Source organism: Pelodiscus sinensis, chromosome 4 (genome assembly GCF_052426305.1).
Source record: "Pelodiscus sinensis isolate ZL-2025 chromosome 4, ASM5242630v1, whole genome shotgun sequence".
Taxonomy (NCBI): Eukaryota; Metazoa; Chordata; order Testudines; family Trionychidae; genus Pelodiscus; species Pelodiscus sinensis.
Window position 1 is genome coordinate 127,453,116 of NC_143055.1, and position 17,882 is coordinate 127,470,997.

The window sequence follows — 17,882 nt, forward strand, 5'->3', positions numbered from 1 at the left end:
GGTGGGTTGAGGCAGTTGCTGTTGTAGCCAGTGGTATGGAGCAGGTTAGAAAATTTATTGTCTTTTCTTTGTTGTAGGGAATAGAAGTGTGTATAGTAGATTTCTTGTCTGGTGGAACAAAAGTCTTGCAAGGTGTCAGTCGGTGTGGATGTTTGTCTTGAGATGAGACGATCTAAGTTAGAAATGTCATTCTTGATGGTTTTCTGTTTCTTGTATAAAATACTTATCAGGTGGTTTCTTAATTTCTTGGATAGTGTGAGGCAGAGTCTTTCACTGTAGTCAGTGAAGTATGTTGATCTTAGTGGATTGTTCACTTTCAGTCCTTTGGGTACGATGTCCATTTTCTTGCACTTGGATAGAAAGATGATGTCTGTCTGTATCTGTGCGAGTTTCTTCATATGGTTGATGGATTTCATATGGTTGAGTTAAATATTCCAGCTAGATCCTAAAAGGGTCCAGATCATTTCATGATCACCAACCTCTGTGGCTACACAAGCTACGTTCATTATACAGGTACGTACACCACCACATCTGGACAAGTTATAAACCTTTGAAAGTTTGCACATGCTCACTGGAGATTTGCAAAAGCTTTATAGCTAAAAATCTCAGGTTTCACCCTCACTGAGCATTGTCTGAGCTTCTTACAGCTTCTAGTGCTATGACCAGACTGGGCACGACCATCTCCACTTAGAATGCTCCAGCCCTTCCCAGTCATTTTGTAGCATTTCAGTGTTTGACTTTGCAAACCTGTTCTTTTAACATGAAGGGAAGAAAAGGGAAGGAAAGAAAGAAGCTTTCATGCTTTAGATCAGGGGTGGGGAATTTCAGGCCTGGGGGCAGCCCCAAGTTTGTCTGGATCTAGCCCCCTGAGGCTCTGTGCCCCACACTGGGACTCAACCCTCCCCCCTCCCCCACTGCCCCACCGTGGGGTTGGAGCATACAAAATCTATTAGGCTGGGCACCCCTAGGCTCTGGTGTACAAGAGGAATGTGGGGAGTGTCTTTTTTAGTCGGGGGCCATTTCAGTGAAGGTTTGCTTTTTTTTTTTGCTTCTCGCTTGTGTGTGGCCCCCAACTAATTTTGGGGGCTCTGGAGGTGGGGGACTGGCATTGGGGGGCTCTGGAGTCTAATCTCCTATGGGCTGTAATAGTTTGGTTGTTGGGGTTAGTGTGTAGGTGCTGGGTGATGGTAGTGGCCTGTGATAACAGGTCAAACTAGATGATGTGATGGTCCCTTCTGGTCCTAAACTCTATGACTAAGTGTGGAATTCCTGTACAATTGGCTAGCCCTATTAAGGAGCGGGATTTTACCTGTCTCTGTTGCATCAGATATAGGCTAGCGCTGAAAGCAGGATTCCTAACAACACAGATTAACGGAATAGGCGAGTGGTTCTCAGCCGGGATACCCATATCCTGTGGGTATTCAGAAGTCTTCCGGGAGAGGGAACATCAACTCATCTAGTTATGTGCTTAGTTTTACAACAGGCTATGTAAAAAGCACTAGTGAATTCAGTACAAATTTCACACAATGACTTGTTTATACCACTCTGTGTACTATCCACTGAAATGGAAGTACAATATTTATATTCCAGTGTTTTATTTTATAATTATATGGCAAAAATGTGAAAGTTGGCAATTTTTAAAGTAGCAGGATGCTGTGACACTTCTATATTTTTATGCCGGATTTTGTAAGCAAGTTGTTTTTAAGTGAAGTATAACTGGGGGAACGCGAGACAAATCATACCCAAGGGGTACAGGAATTTGGAAAGGATGAAAGCCACTGGCCTAGATATCAGGAGAACAAAATTCTATCCCAGGCTCTGCCACTGCGTGGCTGTGGGCTCTCTGTACCTCAATTTCTCCATTTATAAAATAAGAACAATTTGTAAAATACTCTTAGATCTTCAGATGAAAAAGTGAATTAATTACTTTGTACGCTAAGTGTTATATTCCTATAATATTGTCTTGTATACACTGCACAATGAATAAAAAGCAGATAAACCCCAATCTACATCCAGTGCTCAGTGGGGGAGTATATTTGTCCACAGAACCAGCTGGATTAAAATTATAGCTTTGATGTTGCCACTGATGCAACATCAAAAGCAACATTCATGAGAGAATTCATCCTAGGCGAGAGCAAGAGTAAAAAAAGCAAAAGCAAATTAATTCGAATATACATCATTCACTAAATAAATCTGCAATTAGGGATACTTGTTCAACCTCATGGTTTTCAGTGCATTTGCACGAGCGTAAGGAACTTCGAAAACAATTATACTGAGGTTGCATAAGAAGGAATGTAATTCTGTTCACTCCTTCTTAGAAGCATTGACTCTGCACAGCTAACAGAGATTCATGGCAGTGAAAGTTACTTTTTGACACCGAGGCCAACAAAGAGAACTGGTCTCGCAGTAATCACAGGGCCAAATTACAGAGCCACTCTTTGGAATAAAACTGCGCTTTAACGATCACTGAATTTCCTTCCATTCCACAAATCTGATCTCAGCTTACCCTCGCAGCTAGTGTTTGCCATCAGAGACATTGCCTTAATAACTTTTGGAGAATGTGTAACTTGATGCCTAATTGAAAAAGGAAACACTATAGATAGGTGCCCAGCTTGAGTGTCAAACTTCCACTGAACTTTCTTTGACCTTTCTCACACAGATCAATCAAACCAGTCTTCTTCTGTAGAAGGACTTAGCATTGAGCTCATTCTTCAGCAAGGACGCCAGTCTAATTCTGAAGGAATTTAGACATTTGCAAACGGATTAGCAGAACTCAATCATGCTGACATGGAAAAGCGCTCTTTTTAGGATGGGAAGATTTAACGTTATGGGCACTTTGTAATTGCCACCAAGGCATATTTGTCTCTCAAAGAGGCAGCATTTGTAGGTTGTGATGAACCCCCTCAAGCAAAGCACAGTATTTTATCACTGCTGGATTTTGTGGTGCATAATCTATATCTATATTTTAGAGTGTGTCTGTCTGTCCGTTTGTTCAAGAACTCCTCCTAAACCGTCATAGCTAGGACCTCCAAATTTGGTGTGCAGCTTCCTCTTCTCCAAATTTAAATCAAGGTCAGGGTTTGGTTGTGCCTGGAAAACAGGAAGCGCCAGGAAGGGGACTATTTCCCATACCACAGGGAGGGGCACAGCGATGGGAGGGATGCAATCCCTGGGGGCAGCTGCCGCATGAAGAGAGTGGCCAGCAGGACCAGGGCTCCGCCATCTTGCCTACCAGCACCCAGGTAAGGAGCAGTTCTGTCCCAAACCTGGAGCCTTCCCCCACTCCCATAGAAAGCCATGAGGGGCGCTAGAGGTGGGACAGTCCCCAGAGCAGGCTGCAGGCGGCCAACTGAAGCGGGGGAAAGGCCATGGAGCCCGGTCCCTTCCCATACAGCCTGCAGGCCACGAATGGGGGACACTGCAGTAGGGGGCAGCCCCCAGAGTCTCACCTCCCCAGACAGCCTGCAGGTCATGGAGGGGATGGGTGCTCGAAGAGGCTGCAGCCTTTGGAGCCTGGTCCCCCGCAAACAGCCTGCAGGCTGCAGGGGAGGGCAACAGGGGGGCGGGAGGGGGACTGCTGGCAAGTGGGTGCTGTCCCAGCCCCTTGGGGAGGACTCAATGCCAGAGCAGCACCACCCTCACCACCACAGGCGGCCACGGTAAGTCCCGTAACCCCTCCCCCACGCCTCCTGTCTTGAGCCCCCTGCCCTGAGTCCTTTACCTCCCACCTGCCTTGATGTCAGCACTCCCTCCCTCTCCCGAGTCTCCCACACCTCCCTGTCCTGAGCTCCCCCACACTTCCCAACCCTCTGCCCTAAGCCACCTACTCCCTGCCCTTCCCCACCCCCCAAACTCTCACTCCAGCCTACATTTTCCTTCATTTTTGAAAAATACGATTGAAATAACACACATATATTTTTTTCATTTATTTTTCCAAAAAGAGCAATTCCTTCACTGACAGACCTGCGCAACACCATAAAATCCAATATTGCATGGAGCAGACACATCTCCCATGAATCTTGCTTTAAACAACACCCAGGGAAAGGACACTGACTGAATATTGCTCCCAACAACACTCAGAGCAGATTTTCTTAGTGCCTACAGGTTGCCCCCATTTTAAATCTTGACAAAACCATCCTGCCATGATGGTCGGACTGCTCCTGGTTTCACCGTTCCCTTCAGCTCCTTCACCCATTCCTATCTCCCTAATTTCTACCGGCCTCGCAGGCGTATCTTTAAATTAAAATAACTAGGGGAACGAGTGCATTAGTTGACATGACATAGTATAGAAATGTAATACTTCCGGTGCCAAAAAGAGTAACTTGCAATGCAGATGTGACAGACATGTCTGAACATTTTAGGAAACTATTGTAATTTATGTTCCTGATGTCAGACTGGTGGATTAAAACTTTGTGATGCGAGCAGATGGTGATCTTTGTAAATATGGACTGCAGGGTGGTTACTCACAAGATCTATTTGTTATTGTCTCTCTAACCCAATGCTTTTTGCCTCCCCTCTGTAATGCATGAGGCTTGAATTCTTTGAAAAGATGTTAAAATGTAGTTTCTGCCTTTTTCTTCTTTATTAAAAATTTCTACAGTTTTACCTCCACCACCTCTATTAATATTAATTTTTCCAAGGGTGTGGGTTTTTTTTACACATCATTTCACTTTTCTTTTTTCTACTTTGCATTAGGGTTGTAAAATCCCATTCAATTAGTCAACCGGTTAAACATGTTTCACCAGTTAAGCGATTAAACAAGAGTGGATTAGAGTGAACCCCCTGGCCACTATGGCCAGTCTGAAAAGACTCCCCACTGTGGATGGGGGCTGCTCTGGCCGGGCTGGAGAGCCCCTCCCCACGACATGCTGGGCCAGCTGCAGACAGGGGCTGCTCCGAGGCCCAGTGGGGAAGGGCACTCCTGTAACAACAGAAAGGGAAAATGCAGTGACAATTAGACAGCGGCTTTGGGTTAGACTTACAGTCATATGGAGCGAGGACCCGAGTGAGAGCTGCGGTGCTTCGGGTAGCTGTGGGAGAATAGCAATGTTGAACACGTGGGTCTCCAGGTGGGTTTGAGGAGTAGCGGCACTCGATACCTGCAAAGGCAAGATCATACAAATGGAACCTGGATCCCAGTTCATTGCTATTGTGTGAAAAGACAGCTGCCTCCCTAGACCTTTCTCTTACTCCCTCCCCCCCGCACACACACACTCCTCCTTCTGGCTCTAGGAGGACAAAGCTAGGGGTTTGATCCAGAAAACATAAGCCATCAGTGGAACTAGATGATAAATGCTGTGGGAGAAGGGGAACATAAGAACGGCCATACTGGGTCAGACAAAAGGTCCATCTAGCCCAATATCCTCTTGCTGACAGTGGCCAATGCCAGATGCTCCTGAGGGAGGGAACACAACAGGTAATACTCATGTGATCCCTCTCTTGTGACCCATTTCCACAGAAACAGACTGTGGACACCATTCCTACCCATCCTGGCTAATAGCCATTGATGGACCTAACCTCCATGAATCAATTCAGCTCTCTTTTGAACCCTTCTAATCTTCACCCCCTCCTCCGGCAAGGAGTTCCATGGATTAACTATGTGCTGAATGAAGAAAAACTTCCATTTGTCTGTTTTAAACCTGCTGCCTATTAATTTCATTTGGTGACCCCTAGGTTCTTATATTGTGGGAATATGTAAATAACTTTTCCTTATTCACTTTTTCCACACCACTCATGATTTTATAGACCTCTATCATATCCCCCCCCCCCCCGTCTCCTCTTTTCCAAGCTGAAAAGTCCGAAGGGAAGAGAAAACACACTGTATCTTCAGTCAGATGTCTCAAAGGTTTGTGTCTTTAGGATCCAAATACACTCACATAGTACATGCCACTGTACTACACTTTGATACTACCATGGTTAATGCCACACAAGTTCACTAGAAAAATGATCCATGCCACCATCCCAAACCAAAATGTAATCAATTGTATTTAACTCATCATGATCCATTTGCTTTTTTAAAAATAAAACAACACATGGATCCAGCATAACTTCTTTTCTCACAAAAATGCAAACGTAAAACATAGTGGAAAACATTATACTGGAGAAGTTTGTAATAATCCCGAAAGACAGCAAGCGCCCTTAGCTCTCATTGCCTTCCCTGCTCAGCACCCCACAAAGGGTGGAATGATTAGGCCTATGTCCATCCTAGAACTTTGCCAAGTAAGAATAGACTTAACAACACACTTCAAGTTAAGGCCGTGCATGAAAATGATTTGCTGACTTAAGGCCTAAAAAAGTAACACTGGAATGATTTTAGACTCTCACAGAGTCTATTTATGTTGATGTCATTTGAACTACAATTCCCCGAGCGCTGATGACAGCTTTAAGCCCGTTTTTTCTAGGAGGTCACATTCCACTGATCTGGACTAGACATATTATGATCTTCTGATGTGGCATAGCACACCATAGCTTTGTTTCCCTATAGGGCTCCTCATATCATTATTGCCACTGCGTCAAGAAAATAAAAACAAACTTCTGACTCATGCACAGAGCATATACCTAACAGAAACACAGCAATTAAATTAAAGATTAGCTTGCTCAACATCTGGCACTCTTAACTTCCTCATTATCACTTATGTTAATTACTTCAGAAATTACCTTAATTGCCTCTCAGTAGTAGCATCTAAGTTGTAAACCAAATGTAAAGAATATTGCATGCAAGTGTTCATGTTGACATAGCATTTTGGGAGGCTGTTAAGCTTCCCTGCAAAATGAAAGGTCCTGTCTGAGAGATTTTATGATCATTCTGCCTGTGGGCAACATGACGTTTATTTTATTATAATGGTGGCTGCGCCTTTTTGTTTATATGTACATTTATTAATGGAGGGAAAGGAGCAGTCTAGTATGAAAATTAAATTATTACATGAGAGAACCCCAGGAGAGAGACGAGCACTTGATTTTGGTGTTTTCAACTCTAACTCAACTCTCAAAAAAATCCACATGCTGTTCAAAGTCAGCATGATAAATTTGGGGCAGGTACGCTGCATTTTTCATATAAAGCAAAGACATTAAATCCCTGCTTTCAGTGCAAAACAGAACTGAACCCTGGAGTCGTGAGCCACACTTCCATACTGGCAGCAGCAAATCTCAAGGTGGGCTGCTTGTCTTTATTCACTCACATTCGTAAGTTTACACAGAGTGGGTGCCCGGGCAGAGAAAAACTGCACCCATTTCCCCATAGAGTTTTTTTCCCCCTTCCTTCCCTCTCAGCTATTCCATGACATGGCCTAAGGCCACGTACTTACATGCCAGAGATCGATCTTCTGGCAGTTGATTTAGCATGTCTAGTTAAGACTTGCTAAGTAACACGCCGAGGGTGGCTCCGGTCGGCACCAGTACTCCTTGCTGTCGCAAGGAGTGAGGGAATGCTCCCATTGGTGTCCCACTGTGAAGACGGCACCAAGCTCCTCTTAAGGTAAGCCGACTCCTGATACGTTCTTTATGTAGCTGGAGTTGCATACCTTAAGCCAACCTTCCATGTCTAGTGTAGACCTGGCCTAAGGCACAGGACCATCCCTGCCGCCTTTGGCTGTAGCTTTCCCCTGGAAAGTGCTTATCTTGAAGAGGGTTCCTATTACAAAGGGTCACAGGAAGAGAAGAAAGGAAACAGCTGTGTTACATCTTCCTAGTGATATCTGTGGGGCTGCTGGGGAAAATTTTCCTCTCAGCCCCAGTGCCCCAGTGCCCTGGTCTGCCCGGGAGCCAGTCCCAACCCCTCCCACACACACACTATGAAGATCCTGTTGCAGGATTCCTGAAAAGTGGCGTGCCATGAGCATCTGCATTTTTAAGCAACAATATTTTGTGTAGAGCCCAGCATGGAAGGGGAGGGTGGCACGAGCCTCCAGGCACACTAGTCCAATCTGTGTCTTACATGCTGTCCTGAGTGTGCTGCTTTCATTCTGGGAGCTGCCCTATGCTGGCCATGCATACAACATAAGCCATCGGGGGCTGTCATTCTCTCACACCTTACACCTCCATCTCCTGGAGTGATACAGTCTGACTTTTCCTCCTGAGGGGCTACTCTTCTTGGAGATGGATGGTACGAAATGAAAGGCAATTTCCCCTACAGCTGACAAAGCAGGTCAACATCACCATACAAGAGTTACCCTCATAAGTCAGCTCTGCAGATGGATACCTCTCCTGCTGCAGTCCTTACCATGGGCCATATCCCAGAGTCAGACAAAACTCTCTTTGCCATCAGTGGGAGTTTTACCTGCATTACGACTAAGATTTGGTCCTAACTCTGATTAAACCTTTCTGTCACCAGGCATGAATATCGATCCGGATAACGATGAAGGCGGAGCAAAAGAGAGTAAATCACAGAGGAAAAGACCAGCTGCTTTGGGACAGTTTGCTAAGTCAAGATGGCAAGACAGAGTTGTTACCTGGAAGTAGAAAGAGTCGCTCTCCACTTGCGATCCGGAGTGCCGGTACCACACAACACCTTCGTTGATATCGTGCTGGGTGAAAGAGGTGGTGGGCATGGCCGCTCTTCCGTCTGACAGACGCTGCCATGAGTCAGCCGGGCCATCTGCTGGCATTGGAGCTAGAAGGACCACCTCCCCTGAGAAAGCAGAGGTGAACAGGGAGAGGCCATATATGAGTAAAGGAGGCATGTGTATCCTCCCCCACAACCAACGTGCATTCAAAGGGAAATGTCTTTACCCACCGTTTACTGGTTTTGCTCTAGATTAAAACAAATCATCAGTGGATTCCAGAAACCCCTGTGAGGCAGGAGAATCCACTTCTGGAGATGGGTGACAGGCACAGGGAAGATGCCAGAGGTCAACAAGGCCAAATCCATGTCTCCCAAGTGCCAGCATGCTGCTCCTAGGCCGCCCTACCTACGCCTGCATACAAAGAGCTAACTCTTCATCTGTTCTTTTGTCAACATTTGGGGTGCCCTTTAATTATTTCTAGCCCAGACTGTCTATTGCTTTTGGGTACCTTATAACCCCTTAATTCTGTTCTCTATTCATTTCATTAAGCAGAAATATTCAGCCCACATGCAATTGCTGAACTAATACATTCAAACACCCAGTATTATTAGCGGATGTAAACACTCTGCACATGTACAGCTTCTAATCAATAATATTCAGTTTAAAGATCCCTTGACGTCGCACAGAAGACATTCCACTTATATCCGCAGCTACACACAGACTGACAGATCTTCAGCTGGCGTGAGCTGTCCTCGCTCCACTGGGTTCAGTGCAGCCATGACGAGGCACATCAGCAGAGGATCTATCCTGTTATATACAGGTTGTATCTCCCTGGTCGGGCACCACCAGGACCTGATTGGTCCCAAATGAGAGAATTTGCTGGGCCAGGGGAGAATTTGCCGGACCAGAATCTGCCTGGAGCCAGCTGGCCTCCCGCCTCTGGCCTTTTCTGCTCCCTCCCCAGCCAGGCTATCCGTCGTGCTGCCATGGGCGGCTGGGATTCTTCAGCCCCAGACTGGCTTCGAGCTGTTGCAGACGGACAGATTTCCTCAGTTCTGTGCTGCCACAGGCATCTAAGGCTCTCCAGCCCCCAGCTCCACGCTGCTGCAGGTGGCTGGGCTTCGTCAGCCTTGCACTGAGTGAACGGCTAAGGTCCCTGGCCCCACACTGCTGGGCTTTTTCAGCCCCCAGCCCCACATTGCTACAGACAGCTGGAGTTCTCTAGCCCCTGGCTCTGCACTGCTGTGGGTGGCCAAGGTGCCCCGGTCCCACACTGCTGTGGACTGCCAGGGTTCTATGACCCCAGCCCCAGCACTGCTATGGGGCTGCTGGCCCTCTGACCATTAGACTTCCAGGCTCTCTGGTCCAAGAGCATCCGTGGTCCCACTGGACCATGGATGTTGCCAGATCAGAGAATGCCAGATTTCAGAGGTGCAACCTGTATCAACCTTGACCCTTAAAAGTATATAGAAGGAGATTGTTCTGCCTTACTCATGTGGAACAAGAACTCACTCCATGAGCACTCCCATTTACTTCCAGGAGATTACACAGAGCCAGCTGCTATTCACTCAGAGAAAGGACATCAAAATCTTGGTCCTAAATATTTTATTTTATTGAGCCAAAAAGAGCACAAACTGTGTTCAAAATCTTATGTATAAATACAAACAAATCAAGCAAAAAAAAAAAAAACCTTATTAGAAACTACACTAATCAAAACAATCCCACTACACTAGCAAAACAAGAAAACATTTTTTTAAAATGAATTATATTTAACTGACATTGAAATAAAGTACTCGTGCCATTGGATTAAATGTCTTTAGATCACATCTGGATGTAATTCTCTTGGGATTCATGAATTCCTAAACTGTCATCTGTTCTGAAATGGTTCCATTACACTGAAGGTGTTGATGTCTTTGTTCCGTGTCTTTTAATAAGTGTTTTTGCAACGGACCAGGCTATTCCCATATGTCAGCTATGACGTCTAATTAATTTGTAACATCTAAATTATTTAAAAATGCAAACGTCCAGGTTAAATCAACTCCTGCACTCAGTATATACTCAGTAACTTCAGAACAAAACTTTGTAGCACGTCTAGAATAATGGCCTCTCTCTGCACCATGGACTTCAATAACGATTTTTCTGTTGCTTCAGGGGGTAGCCGAGTTAGTCTGTTACAGAATAAAAACAGCAAGCAAATGGTCTGGTAGCACTTTATAGACTAACAAAACATGTAGATGGTATCATGAGCTAGTGGGCTGTGCCCACGAAAGCTCATGATACCATCTACATATTTGTTAGTCTATAAAGTGTTACCAGACCATTTGCTTGCCATTTTTCTGTTGATTGCAATAGGGGCATTCTAGAGATTTGTCCTAATGGTAATGGGTTCTATATCACATTTTGCACACAGTTCTAGGGCTGTGCACATCCTTGATGTACATAAAAATAAATGTTAAGGACAGAAAGGGTCATTGTGACCATTTAGTTCAGCAGTGGGCAATAAAATGGCAGTGATTCACCAAGGTTAGCCTCTGGTAGGCCACTACCATTAAACTTACTGGCGCCTCCACAGTACAGGTGATTGCAGGTTGCGTTGGCCATAGATCACCATTCCCAGACAACAGGAGCTGTGGGAAGCAACATGGACTGGGAGACGGTGATCCTTTGAAAAATCTTAAAGACTCTGAATTGGGGAAAGGTGGTCCCAGCCTGGAAGGTAGTACTAAGAAACTATAACCTGCTTGTACCATCTGTCAGAGTGAGAAATTGATTCAATTGTTGCTTAGACTAAAAATATAGCATTTAGAATGTATGTTTGTTTTTCTTTTACGGTAATGATATCTTATCTATATGCCTGCCAAATATAGGTTCCTTTTTTCTACCTCTTTTGCTCAGACCATGAAAGCTTATGCTCCAATACATCTGTTAGTCTATAAGGGTGTGTCTAGACTACAGGGTTTTGTCGACAAAAGTGGACTTTTGTTGACAAAACTATACCTGCATCTACACTGCTGCTGAGTTCTATCGACATAACGTCGACAGAACTCAGCAGTTTTGTCGACGACTGTAAACCTCATTCTACGAGGAATAACGCCTTTTGTTGACAGAGTTCTGTCGACAGAAGGCGTTATTGCATCTACACTGTCCTTTGTGTCTACACTTTCATGTCAACAAAGCGGCTTGCTTTGTCGACAGAACTGGATGTAGTCTGGATGCTCTTTGTCGACAGTATCTGTCGACAAAACTTCTGTCGACAAAAGCCTGTAGTCTAGACGTACACTAAGGTGCTACAAGACTCCTTGTCACTTTTGCAGATCCAGATTAACACAGCTACCCCTCTGATACTTGATCAGTTACTTTTGTCTCCTTTATACTTCAAAATTACACAAACTTTATTTTGTTACATTATCACTATTAACTTTTCATTTCAATAATGCTGAGCTAGGAAAACTATTTTGAGTACTAGAGGTTTGAAGGGTATTTTTCACTAAATAAAAGATGTATTAACATACTGCCGCTATGTAAATATAAAATTAATTCCTTAGACTAGGATTAAAGCAAGAGAAAAAGTATTAGGTTATTAAAGAGTAGTGACCTAGTTCACATTGAATGTTCTCGGGGTTCAGTGTGAACATCATCATTACAGAAAACAGGATTTTCTGGTTTTTATATAAGGTGACAAAGAATAATTTACTCTCATAACAGTTGACATTCACTGGCCCACCTCAGGATTGGGTCGCTCTCAACATCAATGATGGGCAACCTAGGTCAGTGAGTGGGCCACATGAATGACAGCCACAAGACTGTCATAACCAGGGCTTTTTTTGTGATGGTACGCACCGGTACCGGTTTTTGGGAGCACTCACCGCTTTCAGTAAGCCCGCTCAGGACACGCAGCAATTAAAGAGGCCAGGACTGCATTTCAGCCCCAACGGGTTTTTTTGCTCGACAAATTTTTTCCAACTTGTTTTAAATTTTTGCTTGACAATTTTTTTGCTCAACATCTTGCAACCCTAGTACCGGCACACCCCCCCCCCCCCCCTTTTTTTTTTTTAAACAAAAAAGCACTGGACATAACCAAGATGGTCTCCCAGGATAGGGTAGTTTTGCTGTCTGTGCTTGCTTACCTAGAATTTGCAGACTGTGCTCAGTGAAACCGTAGTAGCGCTTTGGGTGCAGAGGGAGCGCACGGCTCTCACAGAATGTTGTGTGCAATCTGCATGCAACTCACTTCACATGCCCTTGTTTTAAGTGTGTGTCACTTTAGTGATACCGGTTTATTTACCAAAAAACAAAAAAAAAAAAAAAAAAAAAGCTACACAGATGGAAACCAGAGAAATCTGGCAACCCTGCATGTGGGCAAAGTTAACAAAACATCTTGTGGGCCATACTTTGAACCCTGATGGGCTGCTTGCAGCCCTCAGGCTGCAGGCTGCCCACTGCCTTACAATCACTTACAATCTACCTTTCTGTAGTTAATAAACCTGTTTTATATTTTACCTCAGCCAGTGCTTTTTGGCTGACGCGCTTGAGAAATCTCAGTTCTGTTTACAAAGGCCACTGTGTATCCACGCCACACTGAGGGAGCAGTGAACTAATGAACTTGCACAGGCCAGGGAGGCCTTGAGGAGCGTAAGGCAGTGCTGGGGTGCAAAGCTGGGGAGCCGCTCTATTGATGGCTCATGAGCGGCTGGAGACCATTCATGTGTCCCTGCCTGTACCTGTTACGAGGCTTCAGGCTTCACATCAGCATCACGGACGGCTACAGTGTACTGACTACAGTGAGAGACTCTGCTTCACACTATCCAAGAAATTAAAGAACCACCTGATAAGTATCTTATACAAGAAACAGAAAAACATCAAGAATGACATCTCTAACCTAGAGATTCTCATCTCAAGACAAACATCCACAACGACTAACATCTTACAAGACTTTTGATCAGCATCACAGTGTGAGAGGCCGCCTGAACTGGCGGGGTTAGAGAGCTTGAAGGTCCTTGATACACACACTGACAGCTACACTAAAAGTTCCTTAGCAGCACGGTCCTTTAAATTAATCAAAAGCCTCATTCTGACATCTTTACTCACGTGAGTCAGGATCTTTGGATGCCCGATTTTACTAACGTTTCAAAGCTGGAGAGAAATCCTGATTCTACTCAAGTGAACTGGAGTTTTGGGACAGACTTCAATGGTGCCTGGATGAGCTATTTCCCCACAAATCATAAGGAAGCATCAGCAAATATAAATATCTAATTGGTTTTGAGGAACAATAAGCTGAGGCTGGAAAATAAACACAGCTTTCATGGACTGGAAATTCAGCTTTCGCAGGAGCCTTATTTTGACCCCCTTTTACTCAGGACCTGTTTTCTGTATTTCTCTGCTCTGTAAAAAAATTCTGTGCCTAATAAGGATAATATTTCACAGAAAATTTTGAGGATTAAAGGCTCTTGCTGTTTATTCCTCATCTGAAGCCTCTGTTTGTATCAACACAAACTGTTGTAGCGATAATTACAATGATACAACTAGAGGATTATAACGTCAGAGTACAGTTAGGCAGCAGCAGATGGACTCCTAAAGGCAAAATTCCTGTTTCAACACAAGCCTCTGACAGGCACTGCCCTTACACTGATATTTACAAGCAGGGACATACCCTACTGAATATAATACAAAACAAATGATTAACGGTGATACACACTCCTTAACCATGTATAAAATAGGGCTTATGTAAATATGAACTGAACTATAGTACTGTACTGGTTTTAACAACGCCTTCTGTGAAACGTCAGCAGCTGTTTCAGAAATAAACCTCTTCTAAAAACGAAGTGCAGTCTGTGTTGCGAAAGTGACCCCTTCTAATTTGATCTGTGCAGCAAATTAAAACAACAGCACACTTTCATTTGGGTTTAAAGCATGTTTAAAGATAACTTGCCCTTGTTAATGAAACAATACATACGATGGGGAAATGAACATTCTTCTTTTTTATTCATATTTATTTTTCAGCCCAATATGCTCTGTTACCCCCTTTCCACTAGCATTCACTGTGTTAGGCATTCCTACAGACTTCTCGGTAAAGACCGAAACAAAGAAGTCATTGAGCATCTCTGCCATTTCAAGTTTCCTGTTACTGTTTCTCCCTCCTCACTGACCAGTGGGCCTTCCCTCTCCTTGGTCTTCCTCTTGCTTCTAATGTATTTATAAAACGTCTTCTTGTTTACCTTTATTCCCGTAGCTAGTTTGAGCTCATTCTGTGCCTTTGCGTTTCTAATCTTGCCACTGCATTCCTGTGCTGTTTGCCTATATTCATCCTTTGTAATTTGTCCTACTTTCCATTTTTTATATGACTCCTTTTTTATTTTTAGATCATTCAAGATCTCGTGGTTAAGCCAAGGCGGTCTTTTGCCATATTTTCTATCTTTACGACACATCAGAATAGCTTGCTTTTGGGCCCTTAACAATGTCCCTTTGAAAAACTGCCAACTCTCCTCGGTTGTTTTTCCTCTCAGTCTCGATTCCCATGGGACCTTACCTATCAGCTCTCTGAGCTTACCAAAATCCGCCTTCCTGAAATCCATTGTCTCTATTTTGCCGTTCTCCCTTCTACCTTTTCTTAGATATGTGCTGCTCTTTGCTGCTCTTAACTCAAAATTCATCCCAAGATGTTAGAGGGACAAGATGGGTGAAATAATGTCTTTCATGCCTACACAGAGTGTGTCTCTTACCAACAGAAGATCAAAGATAACAACTTGCCCACCTTGTCCTTCTAACATCCTAGAACCAACATGACTATGACGACACGGTGTCACTGAGGGTGTGTCTAGACTACATGCCTCTGTCGTCAGAGGCATGTAGATTAGACACATAGGCAAAGGCAAATGAAGCCGCGATTTAAATGGCTGCCGCGCTGAGCCGACAAACAGCTGATCAGCTGTTTGTCTGCTCAGCGCGCTAGTCTGGACGCTCCCCTGCCGACATCAAAGCCCTTTGTCGGCAGCCCCGGTAAACCTCATCCCACGAGGAATAACGGGGCTGCCGACAAAGGGCTTTGATGTTGGCAGGGGAGCGTCCAGACTAGCGCGCTGAGCGGACAAACAGCTGATCAGCTGTTTGTCGGCTCAGCGTGGCAGCCATGTAAATGTAAATGAAGCCGCGATCATTTAAATCGTGGCTTCATTTGCCTTTGCCTATGTGTCTAATCTACATGTCTCTGACGACAGAGGCATGTAGTCTAGACACACCCATAATGTTATAGTTTGGCACACCATAGGTGACATTGTGCTCCTATGAAGGTCTTTGTTCCAGGTGCTCAAAGATACGCCAGTTTCCACTGAAATCAATGAGATTCAGGTGCCTAAATACTTTGAACCTCTGAGCCTAAATCCATATTAACTCCACTGAGCTCAATGAATTTTCAAACACGGACAATGAGGCAGAAGGTGCAGACCCCAACTTGGGGCCATCCAGGTTGGAATCTAGATAAGACTGTTTTACAAGCCTATGCGGCCTTTTTAACTGGCCAGATGTGGGATTTGGACATCATAGTTAAGTGTTCATAACTGGCTGTGTTTAAACATAGCACTACTACAAACTGTGTATTAGAGCTGTACAAAACACCAGGAAATTATAATATCCTGAGTCAGTGTCTGACTCGGCGAGAACTAGAACCTTGCACATCTGTTATGGGTCGGAGATGCCAGGGAAGAAAAGAGGGAACAGCAGCACATCAGGAATGCCCCCTGGCAAGAAGAGAGCTACAACAAGTTACCGTATTTTGGCTGGCCCTTGACGATTGTGTAGGTTATCTCAGATTCACTGGCACCAGGCACCTCTGCTTGCAAAATTCTGTTGGTGATCGGCAGCATCCCTCCTTTGGGGACCCACACCGTGGGGTCAGTAACCAGCCGGGAGCCTCCATCGTTCTGCAAGTGGGAGGGACAGCAGCAGAGGCTCAACTGATGGGCAATAATATTGGGCCAATATAAATACACTTTTAAACGAGAAAGGTTAGACTGAATATTGCAGAACACATGGTGCAGCTGATTCTCTTTGATTCTCCTCATCTGCTTCAGAGAGGGAAGCCCCCTGCCCTGCCAGCTCCATTTCCCTCCCACCTTCCACTTTCTCCTCAGTTAGTCCCATTTGTAATTTTCTCCTGGCCCCATTTGAAGCCAACTCCTCTTGATCTCAAGTCTCTCCTCCTCTCCTGTACCATCATCCTCCATCTCTCTCCATGACCTGTTCACTGCTGCACCTAAACAGCATCTTCATCGTCAGAGTCCTGGTGCATCTGCAGCTTCCTTTTCTTTCCTTTTTCAGCGTCTCTCCTGTCAGGTTAATCCTCACTATCTCCCCTAAAACCTATGTCCCCTAAAATCTATGTCCAGGCCCAGAATTCCCTGGGACTATCTCCCATGTCTCCTCTCTCTCCCACTTTTAAATCCTTCCTCCAAACATACTTCTTCAAGGATGGTTACAAATCACATCCTGCTTTAAAAACGAGCCATAAATAAAAACACTCTTAATCCCATTAAGTATCTGTAATTTTCATCATAGTGGAATAGAAACTCTTTAATACACTGGGGCTACATCTCCATTGGCAAGATTTTGTGCAAATACTTTTAACGCAAATTTTTGCGTTAAAGTATTTGCACAAGAGAGCGTCTACACTGGCATGTGCTTTTGTGCAAAAGCATCCGTGCCAGTGTAGATGTTCTCTTGCGCAAGAAAGCTCCGATGGCCATTTAAGCCATTGGGCTTTCTTGCGCAAGAAATTCATGTTGCCTGTCTACACTGGCCTCTTGTGCAAGAACAGCTGCGCAAGAGGGCTTTTTCCTGAGCGGGAGCGTCATAGTTCTTGTGCAAGAAGCCCTGATTTCACACATTAGAACGTCAGTGTTCTTGCACAAGAACTCCCCGCCAGTGTAGACAGGCAGCATGTTTTTGCACAAAAGAGACTGCTTTTGTGCAAAATCATGCCAATGTAGACACAGCCACAGGCTCTCCTAATCACCCCTTTGACATTAGGAAGCATGTCCAAGCATAACACCTCTAGAACCAACCACAAGCTTTTCCCACCAGCTATCAAAAGACAGGCCTAAATTCCCTGATAGAGCTCTGCAATTGCAAAAGTGTTTGCGCCTGCAGGAAACGACTGAGGAGTTTGGGTTAGGGATGTTAAATTTCAATTAATCAGCTAACCAAGCAGTCGATGGAATTTCCGTGGCTCTTGCTACATTTCAAGGGCAGAGGCTTAGTTTCAGGGACCAGGAGTGAGCTGGGGCTTCGTCTCTGCCTCCCCGTCTCCTACCCCCAGAGGGTGCTGACAGAGGCAGCAAATGGGGGAAGCCGCTAGTCGAGTAGTGACTGAACTAGTCACTTACATCC

The 17,882-nt window shown here is 44.7% G+C and overlaps 1 protein-coding gene across 2 annotated transcripts in view; it reads right to left on the bottom strand.

Annotated features, from left to right (window-relative positions):
- Positions 1-17,882, bottom strand: part of FRAS1 (Fraser extracellular matrix complex subunit 1) — a 294,040-nt gene that overhangs the window by 85,146 nt on the left and 191,012 nt on the right. For both annotated transcript variants that reach the window (XM_075929458.2, XM_014578940.4), the window contains exons 29-31: positions 16,264-16,417; positions 8,448-8,626; positions 4,983-5,099 (exon numbers count right to left, since the gene is read on the bottom strand). In XM_075929458.2, the coding sequence (XP_075785573.2) occupies positions 4,983-5,099; positions 8,448-8,626; positions 16,264-16,417 (450 nt within the window). The remainder of the gene's footprint in view (positions 1-4,982; positions 5,100-8,447; positions 8,627-16,263; positions 16,418-17,882) is intronic.